The sequence below is a fragment of the Carcharodon carcharias genome, chromosome 1 (assembly GCF_017639515.1).
Source record: "Carcharodon carcharias isolate sCarCar2 chromosome 1, sCarCar2.pri, whole genome shotgun sequence".
NCBI lineage: Eukaryota > Metazoa > Chordata > Chondrichthyes > Lamniformes > Lamnidae > Carcharodon > Carcharodon carcharias.
This window is the reverse complement of record NC_054467.1, coordinates 197,339,020-197,353,018: the sequence shown is the minus strand read 5'-3', so window position 1 is coordinate 197,353,018 and position 13,999 is coordinate 197,339,020. Positions and strand designations below refer to the sequence as shown.

The following is a 13,999-nucleotide window of genomic DNA, read 5'->3' as shown; positions in this document are numbered from 1 at the left end:
CCACTCTAGGACCGATGGAAATCTCTGACAGTGACAAGAGAACCAGGAAGTGGCAGGAGCAGGCGAACAGTTGCTGGAGACCCAGGCAGACTGCCTGGGCACCACCCCTCAGTTCGAGAAGCCATAAGGAGAGGAAGATTCCCTTCATGTCTGGGAGACGAGGTAATCTGGTTCATGTAGTCACGGGAAATTAGCAATAGGAGCACCACCAATTGAACTCAATCACCTGGCTGACTAGAGATCAGGAGTTAGTCTCAACGGTATCCGGGTGAATCTGGAGAGTCGGCTGTGAATGTCCATTGTAAATAGTTTTGTTTCTTTGAGTTAAGCTCCACTGTTAATGTTTATAAAGATCTGATGCCAGTGGAATAAAGATACCATGTTTTATAATCTTCTTGCAGCTTGAATCTTAGGTTACCTCTGGATGGAGAGAAAACGGCAAGTCTTTACAAATATACACCAATGTGAGTTTTTACTGTCATGTACTAGAGGGAGCACACTGGCAGCATTAGAAAATTGGTTAGTGTGTAGGGAAGGTGCATACAGTGACTGTTCCACTAGGGGCAGGCAGCTGGTTAAGTGATGAGGCAATGCTGCCTGGATTTTCTGAGATTCTCCATTGTGATCCTGTCTGCTTTTGGGTGAGATTGCAGAGGAGAATTTTCCCTCAATATTTATACAGATGTTGGCAATGCTAAGTTCTTATAACAACAATCAGGAAACCACTCCAGTGACTTATAAGGAAAATCAGCGATTGGATTTAAGTTATAAGTACAGATCTATGTCCATTTCAATCAATGAGTCATATCCAGAGCACCAACAAAACACAGATAATTGAGCAATTATATACTGGAATAAATAGATTTATTAATATTATATTATGAAATATCATACTTACAACAGGAATATTTACAACTTAAATAACACTTTAAAAACCTATTTTTGAAATTCAGCTTCCAACAGTTTAACAAGTTACTTGCTTGAACAATAAAACTAGAAAAAGAGTGATACCACTCACATCAAACTATAGCAACTTCTAATCTGCCCAAGGCTATTTTGAACAATTCCCTATATGTAACATTATGTGATTATATCATTGCAACACCCCCTTATTGCCTAGCCATCTAGCTGATGCAAAAAAAAGGATAGGAATTTCACATAATTTTCGGTACAACTACCAACCCACCTACTATGATATATGACTTTTGTACCTCATGTAAAAGGTGCACTGAAAAATCTGGTCACAAGCTGACCTCTCATAAGTTCTTATTTCATGATGAAACTGCTGATGGATATTGGAAAATTATTGGAGAATTCCACTGGAAGATAGACCACAAATTGATTTTGCACATTAACTCACAGCATCATCCTTTCACAGGCAGGAATAAATTCCCTGCTTTTCCCCAGAACATAACTAAATGTACTGCAGTGTGTTTCCAGTTTGTTATGAATATACATTGTGAGTTAATAGTCCGAATGATACAATGGTAAGGAATATCCCCGGCAGCAGCAGATATCTCATTGGTAGCAGTTGAGAGCCATCTGAGAGTAACTGGTAGTATCTGAGATCTTCTTTTAAGTCTCTTTTAACATCTGACATAGAAAGGAAATGAAAAGTTAAGCACATAGAAATTGATGTTCAGACCTAAACACCAAATTGAAGCAAACTTGCTTGTGTTACTTAGTGCACTTTTACATTTATTGTTAGGGTCTTGAGAGAATGATTTCAAATTGCAAATGTTGTACATTATTCTCTACAATTTATGTTTACCTTCTGCCACCACTTCACCTGAAAGCCCAACTAAGATTGGCTGATAGAAGAAGTGGAATAGAGTTTTCAGAGTTTTGTTATTGAAGGACAGCAAGGCCAGAATTTTATACTCCTCGGGGTGGGATTTTAGGCAGTGGGAGGAGGGGCAGCGTAAAATTGAAGGGATGGGATTCCCTCCGGATTCCTGCCCACCCCAACCACGCAGTTTATGCTGCGGCAATTATTGGCCATTTAAGGGCCATTTCCCATCCAGCCTCAATTTTTAGGCTGGTGGGAGGATTGCACTAGTGTGGGGTAAGGCTGAAACTCAAAAGTGTTATATTTCAGATGGGAAAGTTGGGGGTCGGGGTGCCTCCATCAGAAGCCCCCTTCTGAAGTCGGCCACACCTCACTCCCCACAACCCCAGCCTCTCACCAAGACCCCAATCACCCACTTCGTGCCCCCACCCCATCCCCAGGCCTTACCTACATTCCCCATCCTGGGACCACTTGAACCTACCTGGACCTCCGGTGTCTGGACCTAGGCTCTGACATCCTCCTGCATTTCTTCTTCCATCCACTGCAATGCTGTCACTGCAGGAAATGGAGAGCTGCTGATCACTCAGATTAGCTGGCAGCTCTAAGGGGGGACTTCCTCCTGAGTGAGGGGCAGATGTCCTCCCTGTAGCCATATAATGCTTATTTGAGCATGAAATGGCTGCAGGGCAGTTGGAGTTGGTAGGGATGTGTTCCCCGCAAACTCTTTGGATGGTGGGAAGCAAGACCCCGCCATCCAGGAAATTCAGGCCCAGGTTTCTTACTCTTTTTTGAAACCCTTTTGATGCTCCATTGAAGAAGGTGATAATAAATGCTGAGCAAAGTTTTTCCAAGCGTCAATTCCCCCATATGTCAGCTCAGACAGCGAGTATTGCCTATAATTCATATTATACCCACTAACCACCCTGTCCTTATCCAATATCCATAAAAATGCTCTTCACAATGAGGTCCACTGAGCTGTAATCTGGACAGAATGGGAACTTGGCCAAAATCCCCCTGTCGAGTTTAAGGCATGCTGAGAAGACAATGTAGCACTCGCACTCTCACTGCGGCTGAGTTTGTGCAAGCATCTATGTAACACAAAAATTATGATGTCCTTTTCAACAATGCACATATTTTTATATCAGGCTACTGAGAAATCCAAAATTGAAGTGCAGAATTCATCTTAGTAAGGGGCAGGATTTTTCCCCCGTTGGGGGCGAAGTTGAAGGGTGGGCATGCACAAGCGTGCTTCTGATCGGCGCCCCCAATTAGGGGCGCAGCACCATTTTATGTGGGCAGGCCAATTAAGGTCCGCCCAGCATGATGTCCGCACAGAGGAAGTATGCTACTATGCACTCCTTGTGCGGGCGGGGGGGGAGGCAGGGAGCAGAATCCCAAAATCAAGAGTGCATTCTTTCGCGCATGCACACCAAAAAGCACACTCATCTCCCTGAGGCTAAGTGCTGCCTCAGGGAGATCGGCTCTAAATGTAATAAAGCTAAAAATTGAACAATAAAATTTCCCTAAAATGTCCCCTCATGTGACACTGTCACATGAGTTGGGTCATGTCCATAATTTTTACGAAAACTTTATTAAAATTTTTAAAAACCTACATGAAACCTCATCCCGCCCGTGGATAAGGTTTCATGCTGTTTCCAATTCCTGCCGGGGCTCCTGGCCTGCCCGCCAACCTTAAGGTTGGACGGGCGGGTCCATTAATTAGTTTAATGACTCTGTCAATGGCCTCAATTGGTCATTGACAGGCCAGCGGGCGTGCAGCTGAATTTGCTGCGCCCCTGACTACCGGAAAATTTAAATGGGGCGTGGAACTGCCGACAGTTCCGTCCAATGTCACCGCGCGTCATTTTACACATCGGCAAGTGGGCTCTGCCCCCCAACAGGAAAATTCTGCCCAGAGTATTCCTCTAATCTTTTCGTGGAAATTTGAAATTGCCCCTCTCCTTCATTTCTCCAGCTAATTTTATAAAGGGGTGTAGCTGGGATATGCAATATTTCAATTTTTTACTAAGAAGCACAAGTTCAATTAGTGGAAAATTAAAAATCCCAACAAACATAAGCAATAGTCACATAGCCAGTGGAATCCACCCACACCCCAACTTCCACCACTGCCACTACCCCCCGCCAACGCCTGACTGCAGAATCAGCAGGAGGACCAGCAGAGAAACCTGCAGGAAGAGAACAGCAAGATCAGGAGTTGGGGAAACAGAAAATAAAGTATATCAGGAGCAGGAGAGGTGCTCGAGGTACAGTAAAATCTTACCATCCTGTTCTTAGTTAATAATTGTAGGGCACTCTGCCACTTCCTACCCTATTCCCACTGGCTCCAACTCTGAATGTCAATTCCTCTTCTGATACTACTACCTCTACCATTCCTTCTTCCTATTCTTCTCCTGTTGGTTTTCTTGCTCTTCCTTCTTCTGCTGGTTGTCCTCCTTTTTCCACTGCTACTCTCTCCAGCTTTCATCAATTCCTCTCTCGTTGCTTCCTTAGCTCCTTTCTAGTGTTTGGTTGCTGATTGGCCCAGAAGGTGGCTAGCTGGTTGATTGCAAACTAATAGTTAACCTTTCTTCCTTTTCGCTGTCACTCAGCTTCTCACTAGATCAAGTCACTGTGCCAGGTAACGGATAAAATCAAAATATGGGGAGATGTCATGCCTTCAGACTTCCTTTCTAGAAAGCCACATATCCAAATTTACTGATGATACAAAGGTAGGTGGCACTGTAAGCAGTGTAGATGGAAGTATAAAATTACAAAGAGATATTGATAGATTAAGTAAATGGGCAAAACTGTGGCAACTGGATTTCAAAATAGGCAAATATGAGGTCATCCACTTTGGGCATAAAAAATGGATGGAACAGGATACTTCCTAAATTGTGAAAATCTAGAAGCAGTGGAGACCCAAAAAGACTTGGCAGTTGAGGTACATAGATCATTAAAATGTCATAAACAGGTACAGAAAATAATCAATAGGCTAATGGAATGCTGGCTTTTCTATATGGCAGGCAAGAATACAAGAGGGTAGAAATCTTGCTTCAGCTTTCCAAACCCTGATTAGGCCACAGTTGGAGCCCTGAGAGCAGGGCACCACACTTTAGGAAGGATATATTGGCCTTGGAAGGGGTGCAGCATTGTTTTACCCCAGAATTAAACTTGGACTTCAAGGGTTACATTTTCAGGAGACATTGCAAAAACTAGGGCTGCAGTCCCTGGAATTTAGAAGGTTAAGGTTTTCAAGATATTAAGGGTAGATGAAATAGTTATTTCCTCTAGTTGGGCTGTCGACTTCTGGGGGACACAGCCTAAAAAATTAGAGCCAGACCTTTCAGGAGTGAAATTAGGAAATACTTCAGCACACAAAAGGTGGAAGAAGTTTGGAACCCTCTTCCAAAAATGGCAAGTGATGCTAGATCAGTTGTGAATTTTAAATCTGAGATTGATAGATTTTTGTTATCCAAAGATAGTAAGTGATAAGGGACAAAGGCAAGTATATGGATTTGGGTCACAGATCAGCCATCATCTCATTGAATAGCAGAACAGGTTAGAAAAGCTAAGTGGCCTATTCCTGTTCCTGTGTTCCTATCTAGAAAATAAAATTTCATATCAGCTGTACAATGCAACTAAGCACTGGATTTACACTATGGAGGCTTCATGTGGATTTAGAGCAGATTCAGTTTGAATATGGCAGCTCCTGTGTCGCATAACATAAATTTAAACATACTCACTTACAAAGCAGAGGCCATGAAACAAGTATTATAAGGAAGTGGTGACATCAACTTGTTTGATCAAGCAAATGATACCAGCAACCCAAAATTCCATAACTTACTGAAAGATTTCTGAACTGTAGAACAGAGGCAGCATTGAAAGATGGGGAAGAAGATGGAGAAAAAGCTGGTAATATCAAGGCTGGAACATAGGAATAGCAGGAGGGCATTGACATATCCAGCCTACTATTCCATTTGGCCATCCATTGCAGCTTTTCAAATCCCAACCCTCTATTAGTATCTTTATGGCCAGTTAAGTATCTATCTTCTTTCAATTCTGCATCCATGGCCTTCTGGCTAGTGCATTCCATACTACTAACCTTTTGTGTGACTTAAATTCCAACACTTTAGATCTAATTTTAAGATTTTATAGTTTATATTTTCCAAGAACATGGCAGCAGCGTGTAGCTTGTGGTTTTCTGAGATGACAATTGGTGAGATTCCTCACAATTGATACTTATTTGGGAGTGTTAGGCTTTTGCTCTTTGTTCTGGATCTTTACTAGGGGAAGGATCAACCCTCTCTACCATGTGAATTCCTTTCATTATGTTAAACAGCTCAATCAGATTACATCTTAATCTTCCTCTCATCTCTAATGAATCTAAATTGTTTACATGGTCCCTCATCATAAACAAGTTCCTTCATCCAAGGGATCATCCTCATTTCAATGGACTCCCTCTAAGACCAATATTTCCTCCTATAGTGAAGCTGCTTTAATAAGTAACAACTCCCCTACAATCAAGGCTGAAGCCTAAGCTTTCTATTATCGACAGCTCTTTCACTTGCCCACTAGGACCAGCTAACTTTATAATCATGTTAATCTTTTACTTGTATGAAGTGAGAAATTTTCATTAGTTATTAATGAAGACTGATGGTTTGATTCTGATCATTTCATAGGGCAATAGTATTTGTTTATTATGGTAGTATATATTATATATTATTAGCACTACTACACGGGTTTTAAACTGAAATTTTTATAAGATCCAAGTTACAAGATATTGAACATTCCTTACCGCAATCGTCCTGAGATTCCGGAATACAGTGCAAAATCCCATAGCTGCATCTACACCAAGTACAATTTTTGGGTACCCATGCTCCCTCAGGAATATTGCCACAGTTCCTATCATAGGTAAAAAGGAGGAGACTATTCAGTATAAACTACTTATATGTAACTATTAGATAGAGGTTATTGGCTATCTCTCAGGCTATAAGACATTAATCCATTTTCCCCCCTCCCATTTTTCTCCCGTTCTCTCCTGAAAACTGATTCCTGCTGGAGTATTATTCATACTTAGGGTAGTCCTGGGCTACCTCACCCATTTAGCATTTTTTTTTTTATTCATTCACGGGATGTGGGCTTCGCTGGTTGGGCCAGCATTTATTGCCCATCACTAGTTGCCCTTGAGAAAGTGGTGGTGAGCTGTCTTCTTGAACCACTGCAGTCCATGTGGTGTGGGTACATCCACAGTGTTGTTAGGAGGGAAGTTCCAGGATTTTGACCCAGTGACAGTGAAGGAACAGCGATATATTTCCAAATCAGAATGATGAGTGACTTTGAGGGGAATTTCTAAGGTGGTGGTGTTCCCATCTGTCTGCTGCCCTTGTCCTTCTAGATGGTGGTGTTTGTGGGTTTGGAAGGTTGAAGGAGCCTTGGTGAATTCCTGCAGTGCATCTTGTAGATGGTACACACTGCTGCTACTGTGCGTCAGTGGTGGAGGGAGTGAATGTTTGTGGAAATGGTGCCAATCAAATGTGCTGCTTTGTCCTGGATGGTATCAATCTCCTTGAGTGTTGTTGGAACTGCACTCATCCAGGCAAGTGGGGAATATTCCATCACGCTCCTGACTTGTGCCTTGTAGATGGTGCACAGGCTTTGGGGAGTGAGGAGATGAGTTACTCATCACACCATTCCTAGTCTCTAACCTGATCTTGTAGCCACAGTATTTATATGGCTAGTCCAGTTCAGTTTCTGGTCTATGGTAGCCCTCAAGATGTTGATAGTGGGGGATTCAGTGATGGTAATGCCATTGAACATCAAAGGATGATGGTTGGATTCTCTCTTGTTGGAGATGGTCATTGCCTGACACTTGTGTGGTGCAAATGTTACTTGCCACTTATCAGCCCAAGCCTGGATATTGGCTGCATTTGGACACGGACTGCTTCAGTATCTGAGGAGTCATGAATGGTGCTGAACATTTTGCAATCATCAGTGAACACCCCCACTAATGATGGAAGGAAGATCATTGATGAAGCAGCTGAAGATGGTTGGGCAGAGGACACTAGCCTGAGGAACTCCTGCAGTGATGTCCTGGAGCTGAGATGACTGGCCTCCAATACCCACAGCCATCGTCCTTTGTGCTAGATATGACTCCAACCAGCGAAGAGTTTTCCCCCATTGACTTCAGTTTTGCTAGCGTTCCTTGATGCCACACTCTGAAATGCTGCCTTGATGTCAAGGGCAGCCACTCTCACCTCACCTCAGGAGTTCAGCTTTTTTGTCCATGTTTGAACTAAGGCTTTCAATGAAGTTAGGAGCTGAGTAGCCCTAGCAAAACCCAAAATGGGCGTCAGTGATATGTTATTGCTAAGCAAGTGCCGCTTGATAGCACTGTTGATGACTGCTTCCATTACTTTACTGATGATCGAGGGTAGACTGATGGGGTGGTAATTGGCTGGGCTGGACTTGGCCTGCTTTTGATGTACAGGGCATAACTGGGCAATTTTCCACATAGCCAGGTAGATGCCAGTGTTGTAGCTGTACAGGAACAGCTTGGCTAGGGGCACGGCAATTTTTGGAGCACAAGTCTTCAGTAGATTGCTGGAATGTTGTCAGGGCCCATAGCCTTTGCAGTGTCCAGTGCCTTCAGCCGTTTCTTGATATCAAATGGGGTGAATTGAATTGGCTGAAGACTGGCATCTGTGATGCTGGGGACCTCCAGAGGAGGCCAAGATGGATCATCCACTCGACACTTCTGGCTGAAGATTGTAGCAAATGCTTCAGCCTTATCTTTTGCACTGATGTGCTGGGATCCTCCATCATTGAGGATGGGGATATTTGTGGAGCCTCCTTCTCCAGTGAGTTGTTTAATTGTCCACCACTGGACGTGACAGGACTAAAGAGCTTAGATCTGATCCATTGGTTGTGGGAGCACTTAGCTGTCTATTACTTGCTGCTTAGGCTGTTTGGCACGCAAGTAGTCCTGTGTTGTAACTTCACCAGGTTGACACCTCATTTTTAGGTATGCCAGCACCATAATATATAGCACCATTAATACATAAGCCTAAACAGCAACTACATACAAACATACGAACATACAAAATAGGAGCAAAAGTAGGCCTTTTGGGCCCTCCAGCCTGCTCCGCCATTCAATAAGATCATGGCAGATTTGTTCTTGTTTCAAGTTCCACATTCCCATCTAAACCCGATAACCTTTGATTCCCTTGCATAACAAGAATCTATCTACCTCTGCCTTAAAAATATTCAATGACCGCACCTCCACCACCTTCGAAGACAGAGAGCTCCAAAGTCGCACAAACTTCTGAGAGAAAAAAATTCTCCTCATGTCTGTCCTAAAAGGGTGACCCCTAATTTTACCATAGTGCCCTCTAGTTCTGGACTCACCCACAGAGGAAACATCCTTTCCACGTCCACCTTGTCAATACTGTTCAGGACCTTATATACTTCAATCAAGTCATCTCTCACTCTTCAGCAAGCACCATACCAGAGCCTGATCTTCTCCTCAGTAGACAAACACAAATGCCCTTTCTAACGGAACCAGCCAGATAGCAGTCAGAGCAAATAGCCCTTGTTATTTTTCCCATCCGTAGGCAAGGTCAATTAAGGATAAATGGTAGCAAACTAAATGCTGATCAGATAACTCAGTTCAAACCTGAACATTCAAGTCTGTTACCATTATCCACTGGGCCAACCAACCAGGCTATTGACAAAACCTTACATTACTGCATGGCATTTGGTAGCATTAATGCTATAAATCTATATGCATTCCAAAAGTTCACTTTTATAATAAATATACCACAATTAACAATTTCTGTGTTTCAATTACATGGAGAATGAACGAAATAAGATCAGACACCAAGGGCTGCATTTTACAGGCTGCGGGCTGGCTAATTTGGCTAGCATTGGGACTTCCACCCCTCAATGGGGAGGAAGTCCTGTCCTCAGGAGCTGCCGGTAGATCCAGCAGTTCCAGCAGCACCAAAAGCTCAGTAGTGGACACTGCCAGGACTACAACCAGTCCCAAGAAGAAGGCCCAATGAATCCCAGCGTGAAGTAAGTCAGGGGTATTGGGCAGGGTGGGTTTGGCCAGCTTAGTGATGGGGGCAGGGGTACTATGTTAAATAAGGCATTCACATGTTTTCAGTTTCTGAATTTTGGGGTCAGCCTCACTTGGCATCTAAATCAGTATTAACAGCAAGGGGCATTGGGGGGCATGGTCATTGAATAGATATCAGGGATGAGAACTGTGGTTAGATTTTCTCTTTTGTAACCTGGAGTTCTACAAACAATCATAGCACTTCTATGGCTACACCAACTGACTTCGGCTAAATCTGTCCAGTTTTGGAACTAACTTGCTACCTTCCTGAATTACCTGGAAAAACTCAGCAGGTCTGGCAGCATCGGTGGAGAAGAAAAGAGTTGACGTTTCGAGTCCTCTTGACCCTTCGACAGAACTTGAGTGAACCCAAAATTGCTTGGATTCACTCAAGTTCTGTCGAAGGGTCATGAGGACTCGAAACGTCAACTCTTTTCTTCTCCGCCGATGCTGCCAGACCTGCTGAGTTTTTCCAGGTAATTCTGTTTTTGTTTTGGATTTCCAGCATCCGCAGTTTTTTTGTTTTTATTATTGCTACCTTCCTGGTCTGTGTAATTCACTCAAACTCAATCTGTAAGAAACTGAGATGATTGCAATTCTTAAATCCGAACAACACAACCAATCTTACCTAATGCGTTCATCATATTCACAGTTTCTCCCCAGGAAGTGTTTAGGGCAAACACAGAAACTGCCAAGTACGCATGTGCCTCCATTCTGACAACAATTCCTGTTCAACCTGCTACCTGGAGAAAGAGAAATAAATCGTAAACCATTTGAAATATAAAACTAAATTAGGGAGTCCTTTATCTCAAAATTTGAAGTGGATATTTTACACTTACAGTTTTAAGTTTGAACCCAATGGTTGAGTTGCTAAATGCAATGTAGAGCTGACACTTACAGATTATAGGTGCTTTCAAATTGACATTTGTTTGGTTCAGATGACAGGAAAATGGCATCAATACATTGATAGGATTGTTACAAATTGCCTCAGAGCACTGGATTAAAGAGATAGAAAAAATATGCCAGTCAATATCTGGTGAATCCTGATGTAAAGCACACATCTGTGAAAGCTAAGTGAGGCTCAGCTGTGTTGCTCTGTATGGTCAAACAAACCAATATTAAGGCTGGCAATTAGGGCAAGATACTATCTTTAGGAAGGAAGAAACTGAGCATAAAAATTTCAAAAATCTCACGATTAATATTTACTGTTGGTAAACTAGGCAATTTAGCTCAGGCAAGTCCAAAATGTGGCCCATACAGCCTACAGGGTCTAGCAATCTGGTCCACAAATCACACGTAATTTAGTTCTATTTACACTGGTTCTCACTTGCTATTTAAATTTCGTAGGTCTAGAGATCTCTACAGAATACTTTAGTGTCAGCCCTGGCTCAATAGTAGCACACATACCTCTCAGCCAAAAGGTTGTAGGTTCAAGGCCCACACCAGGTACATACTTCAATGTGATACTGAAGGAGGTGATGAAAGATATCACATTTCAGATGAGATGTTAAGCTGAAGTTCTATCTACTTTCTCAGAAAAGATCTTAAGGCATTATTTGAGGAAGAGCAAAGAAATTCTCTTTGGTATGCTAACTAAAATTTACCCTTAACCAACATCACTAAGCATATTGGAGTTCCCCCTTGGACATAAACCAAAAGTTACACCCAAAACTATGTCCATTTTACTAATGTCAAGTTGTATCCAACTATCCTCACAATAAGAGTACACCCAATCTTAAAATTGACATTAATCAACATAAACAATCAGGGTGGAAGGAAACACCAACCCACACAAGTGTCTTAAAAATTAAAAGTTTCAACTCAAAAGTTCTATGAAAGGTCAGTGACCTAAAACATTAACTCTGTTTCTCTCTTCACACCTGTTGCCAGAGCTGCTGAGTATATCCAGCATCTGCTGTTTTATTACAATTGGAGGATACTTGCATCTGAGAGTCAGGTTAGCCTGGTTAGCATTGTGGGCAGGGATTCCTTCGGTCAGATAGTTTGATGGACAGGCGTAAAATAGCATGTATAATTGGGCATAATTGAACATAACTCACTTACAACTAAAACTCCATGACTTTTTAAGGTACATAATTTTATTGCTTCTAGATTGTAGTGTATCTGGGTGTGTGCGAATGAAACCCCAGGCCACAATCCGATCACGTATCTCGTTAATGTTTGTAGCAACTTGTTATGCACAAATTGGCTGCTGCATTTCCTACATTAAAACAGTGATTACACGTCAGGCATTCTTCATTGGCTGTAGAATGCTTTGGGATGTCCTTAGCCAATGAACAGGACTATAACATATGCAAAGCCTTTGGCTTCATCGCTATTAACTCATTGGTGGAAAAATTCTAAATCAGAATAGCAACACCAGTTACTGGGATCATCCTGAGATACATATGTTTAAATTAAACTTTATAAGGGCCAAGTAAGCTCTACTTGATTGAAACATAAGATCCTGAGGAGTCTTGACAAGGTGGATGTAGAGAGAATGTTTCATTTTGTGAGAGAATCTAGATCATGGGGTCACTGTTTAAAAATAAGGGGTCACCCATTTAAAACGAGGATGGGGCGAAATTTTTCCTCTCAGAGGGTTGTGAGTCCTTGGAACTCTTCCTGAAAAGGCAGTGGAAGCAGAGTCTTTGAATATTTTAAATGCAGAGGTGGATAGATTTTTGGTAAGCAAGGTAAGATAGGTTATCGGGGGGTAGGTGGGATGCAGATTTAAGGTTGCTACCAGATCAGCCATGATCTTATTAAATGGTGGAGCAGGCTCAAGGGGCCAAATGGCCTTTTCCTATTCATGTTCCTATAGTGTGGCCCATGAAGACAAAAAGCCCGGACGCTCCAGATGCAGCCAGTTTTCAAGAAGTGGATAACGTCAATAGCCCTGTGCCTCCTGCTATTCAAAACTCAAATTCAAACAAGATCTTTAATAGGCGGAATCCATACATCCAGAGATTGATTTTTTTCCCTGTTAGGGAACTGAACGATTAAAATAAGTTTATTTTTTCTATAAATTTCTCTGTAAAGGCGCTATGATTATTGTCGGTTATGATTCCGAATTCGGAAATGATGTTTTTACCTCTGAAGATTCCCTCACCCAGCAGGTAGTCCTTGATTGGGTGGCAATAAAACTAACTGAGTGTGGTATGTTTACTTAGTAAAGACTGATTTGTTTGGATAAGGATTAAAAAACCGAGGAGTGATTATTGAAGATTTAATTCATTACGGTGGGAGAGGGAAACTGCCAAACCTGGGTCAAGTTTACGATTTTCTGTCCCAATATTGTAGCAGTGCCTCCAACCGTTGTTTTCTCAGATCATAATAAACCACTCTCCAGCAGATCAGAAGTTGCCGTTATTTAATAATAAATGCATGTTAGTAGCTGACAACCAATCTCAAAATGCTGTAACTCTATACGGGACAAATCCTTAATCCGGTTCGGTGGCCTCTGTCCGCTTGCTCTTACTTACTGTCGGTTAGTCCAATGAACGGTATGATCGCTCCTCGGGGCCGAGATTTTCGGTCTTCCGCCTGCTTGTTGAAGCGATTGAAATGGCTCAAAGCGGAACCGCGCTTCTGCTCTGCAAATTCCTGAACAGCGGTTTCTGAAGTATCTTTATCTTCACAATTTTGACCTTCACATCCTGAAACTGACCAAACATATCCGCTGGATATTCCCGGGCGCCAAAAGAAATCGACTTAATCTTGATAACTGTTAGCAGTTCAAGCCACTAATATCATTTCCATCACTTACCAGCCCCAATCTTTGCCGTGTGCAAAGTGAACAGCACAACAGAGAAGAATCTTCAAAGATAAAAGGAAAATGCGAATTAATTTCCCCATAGGTTCGACACCAAAACTTTGCCGATCTGATCTCGTACTCTCAGCAAACTTACCGGCAGGTTCTTCCAAATTGCATTTTTCACAAATATAACTTCCTTCTGCCTTGAAAGTCAGCCAACACTTTAATTTCACGAGCTCTGCTTTAGAGACAAGTCCGTGGAAGCCGCTGATCTCTCCTATCTCGGCTCTTTCTGACCATTCTTGAACTGGAATTCAGCAATTAACAGTTAGTTCTC

The 13,999-nt window shown here is 42.3% G+C and overlaps 1 protein-coding gene across 1 annotated transcript; it reads right to left on the bottom strand.

Annotated features, from left to right (window-relative positions):
• Positions 1-1,327: 1,327 nt before the first annotated feature.
• Positions 1,328-13,763, bottom strand: LOC121275760 (cryptic protein-like). Its single transcript, XM_041183362.1, has 5 exons — positions 13,675-13,763; positions 13,391-13,587; positions 10,534-10,648; positions 6,585-6,691; positions 1,328-1,593 (listed from the first exon to the last, which is right to left on the bottom strand). Exons 1-5 carry the CDS (start codon positions 13,761-13,763, stop codon positions 1,445-1,447), a joined length of 657 nt encoding a protein of 218 aa, XP_041039296.1. The 3' UTR covers positions 1,328-1,444.
• Positions 13,764-13,999: the final 236 nt, after the last annotated feature.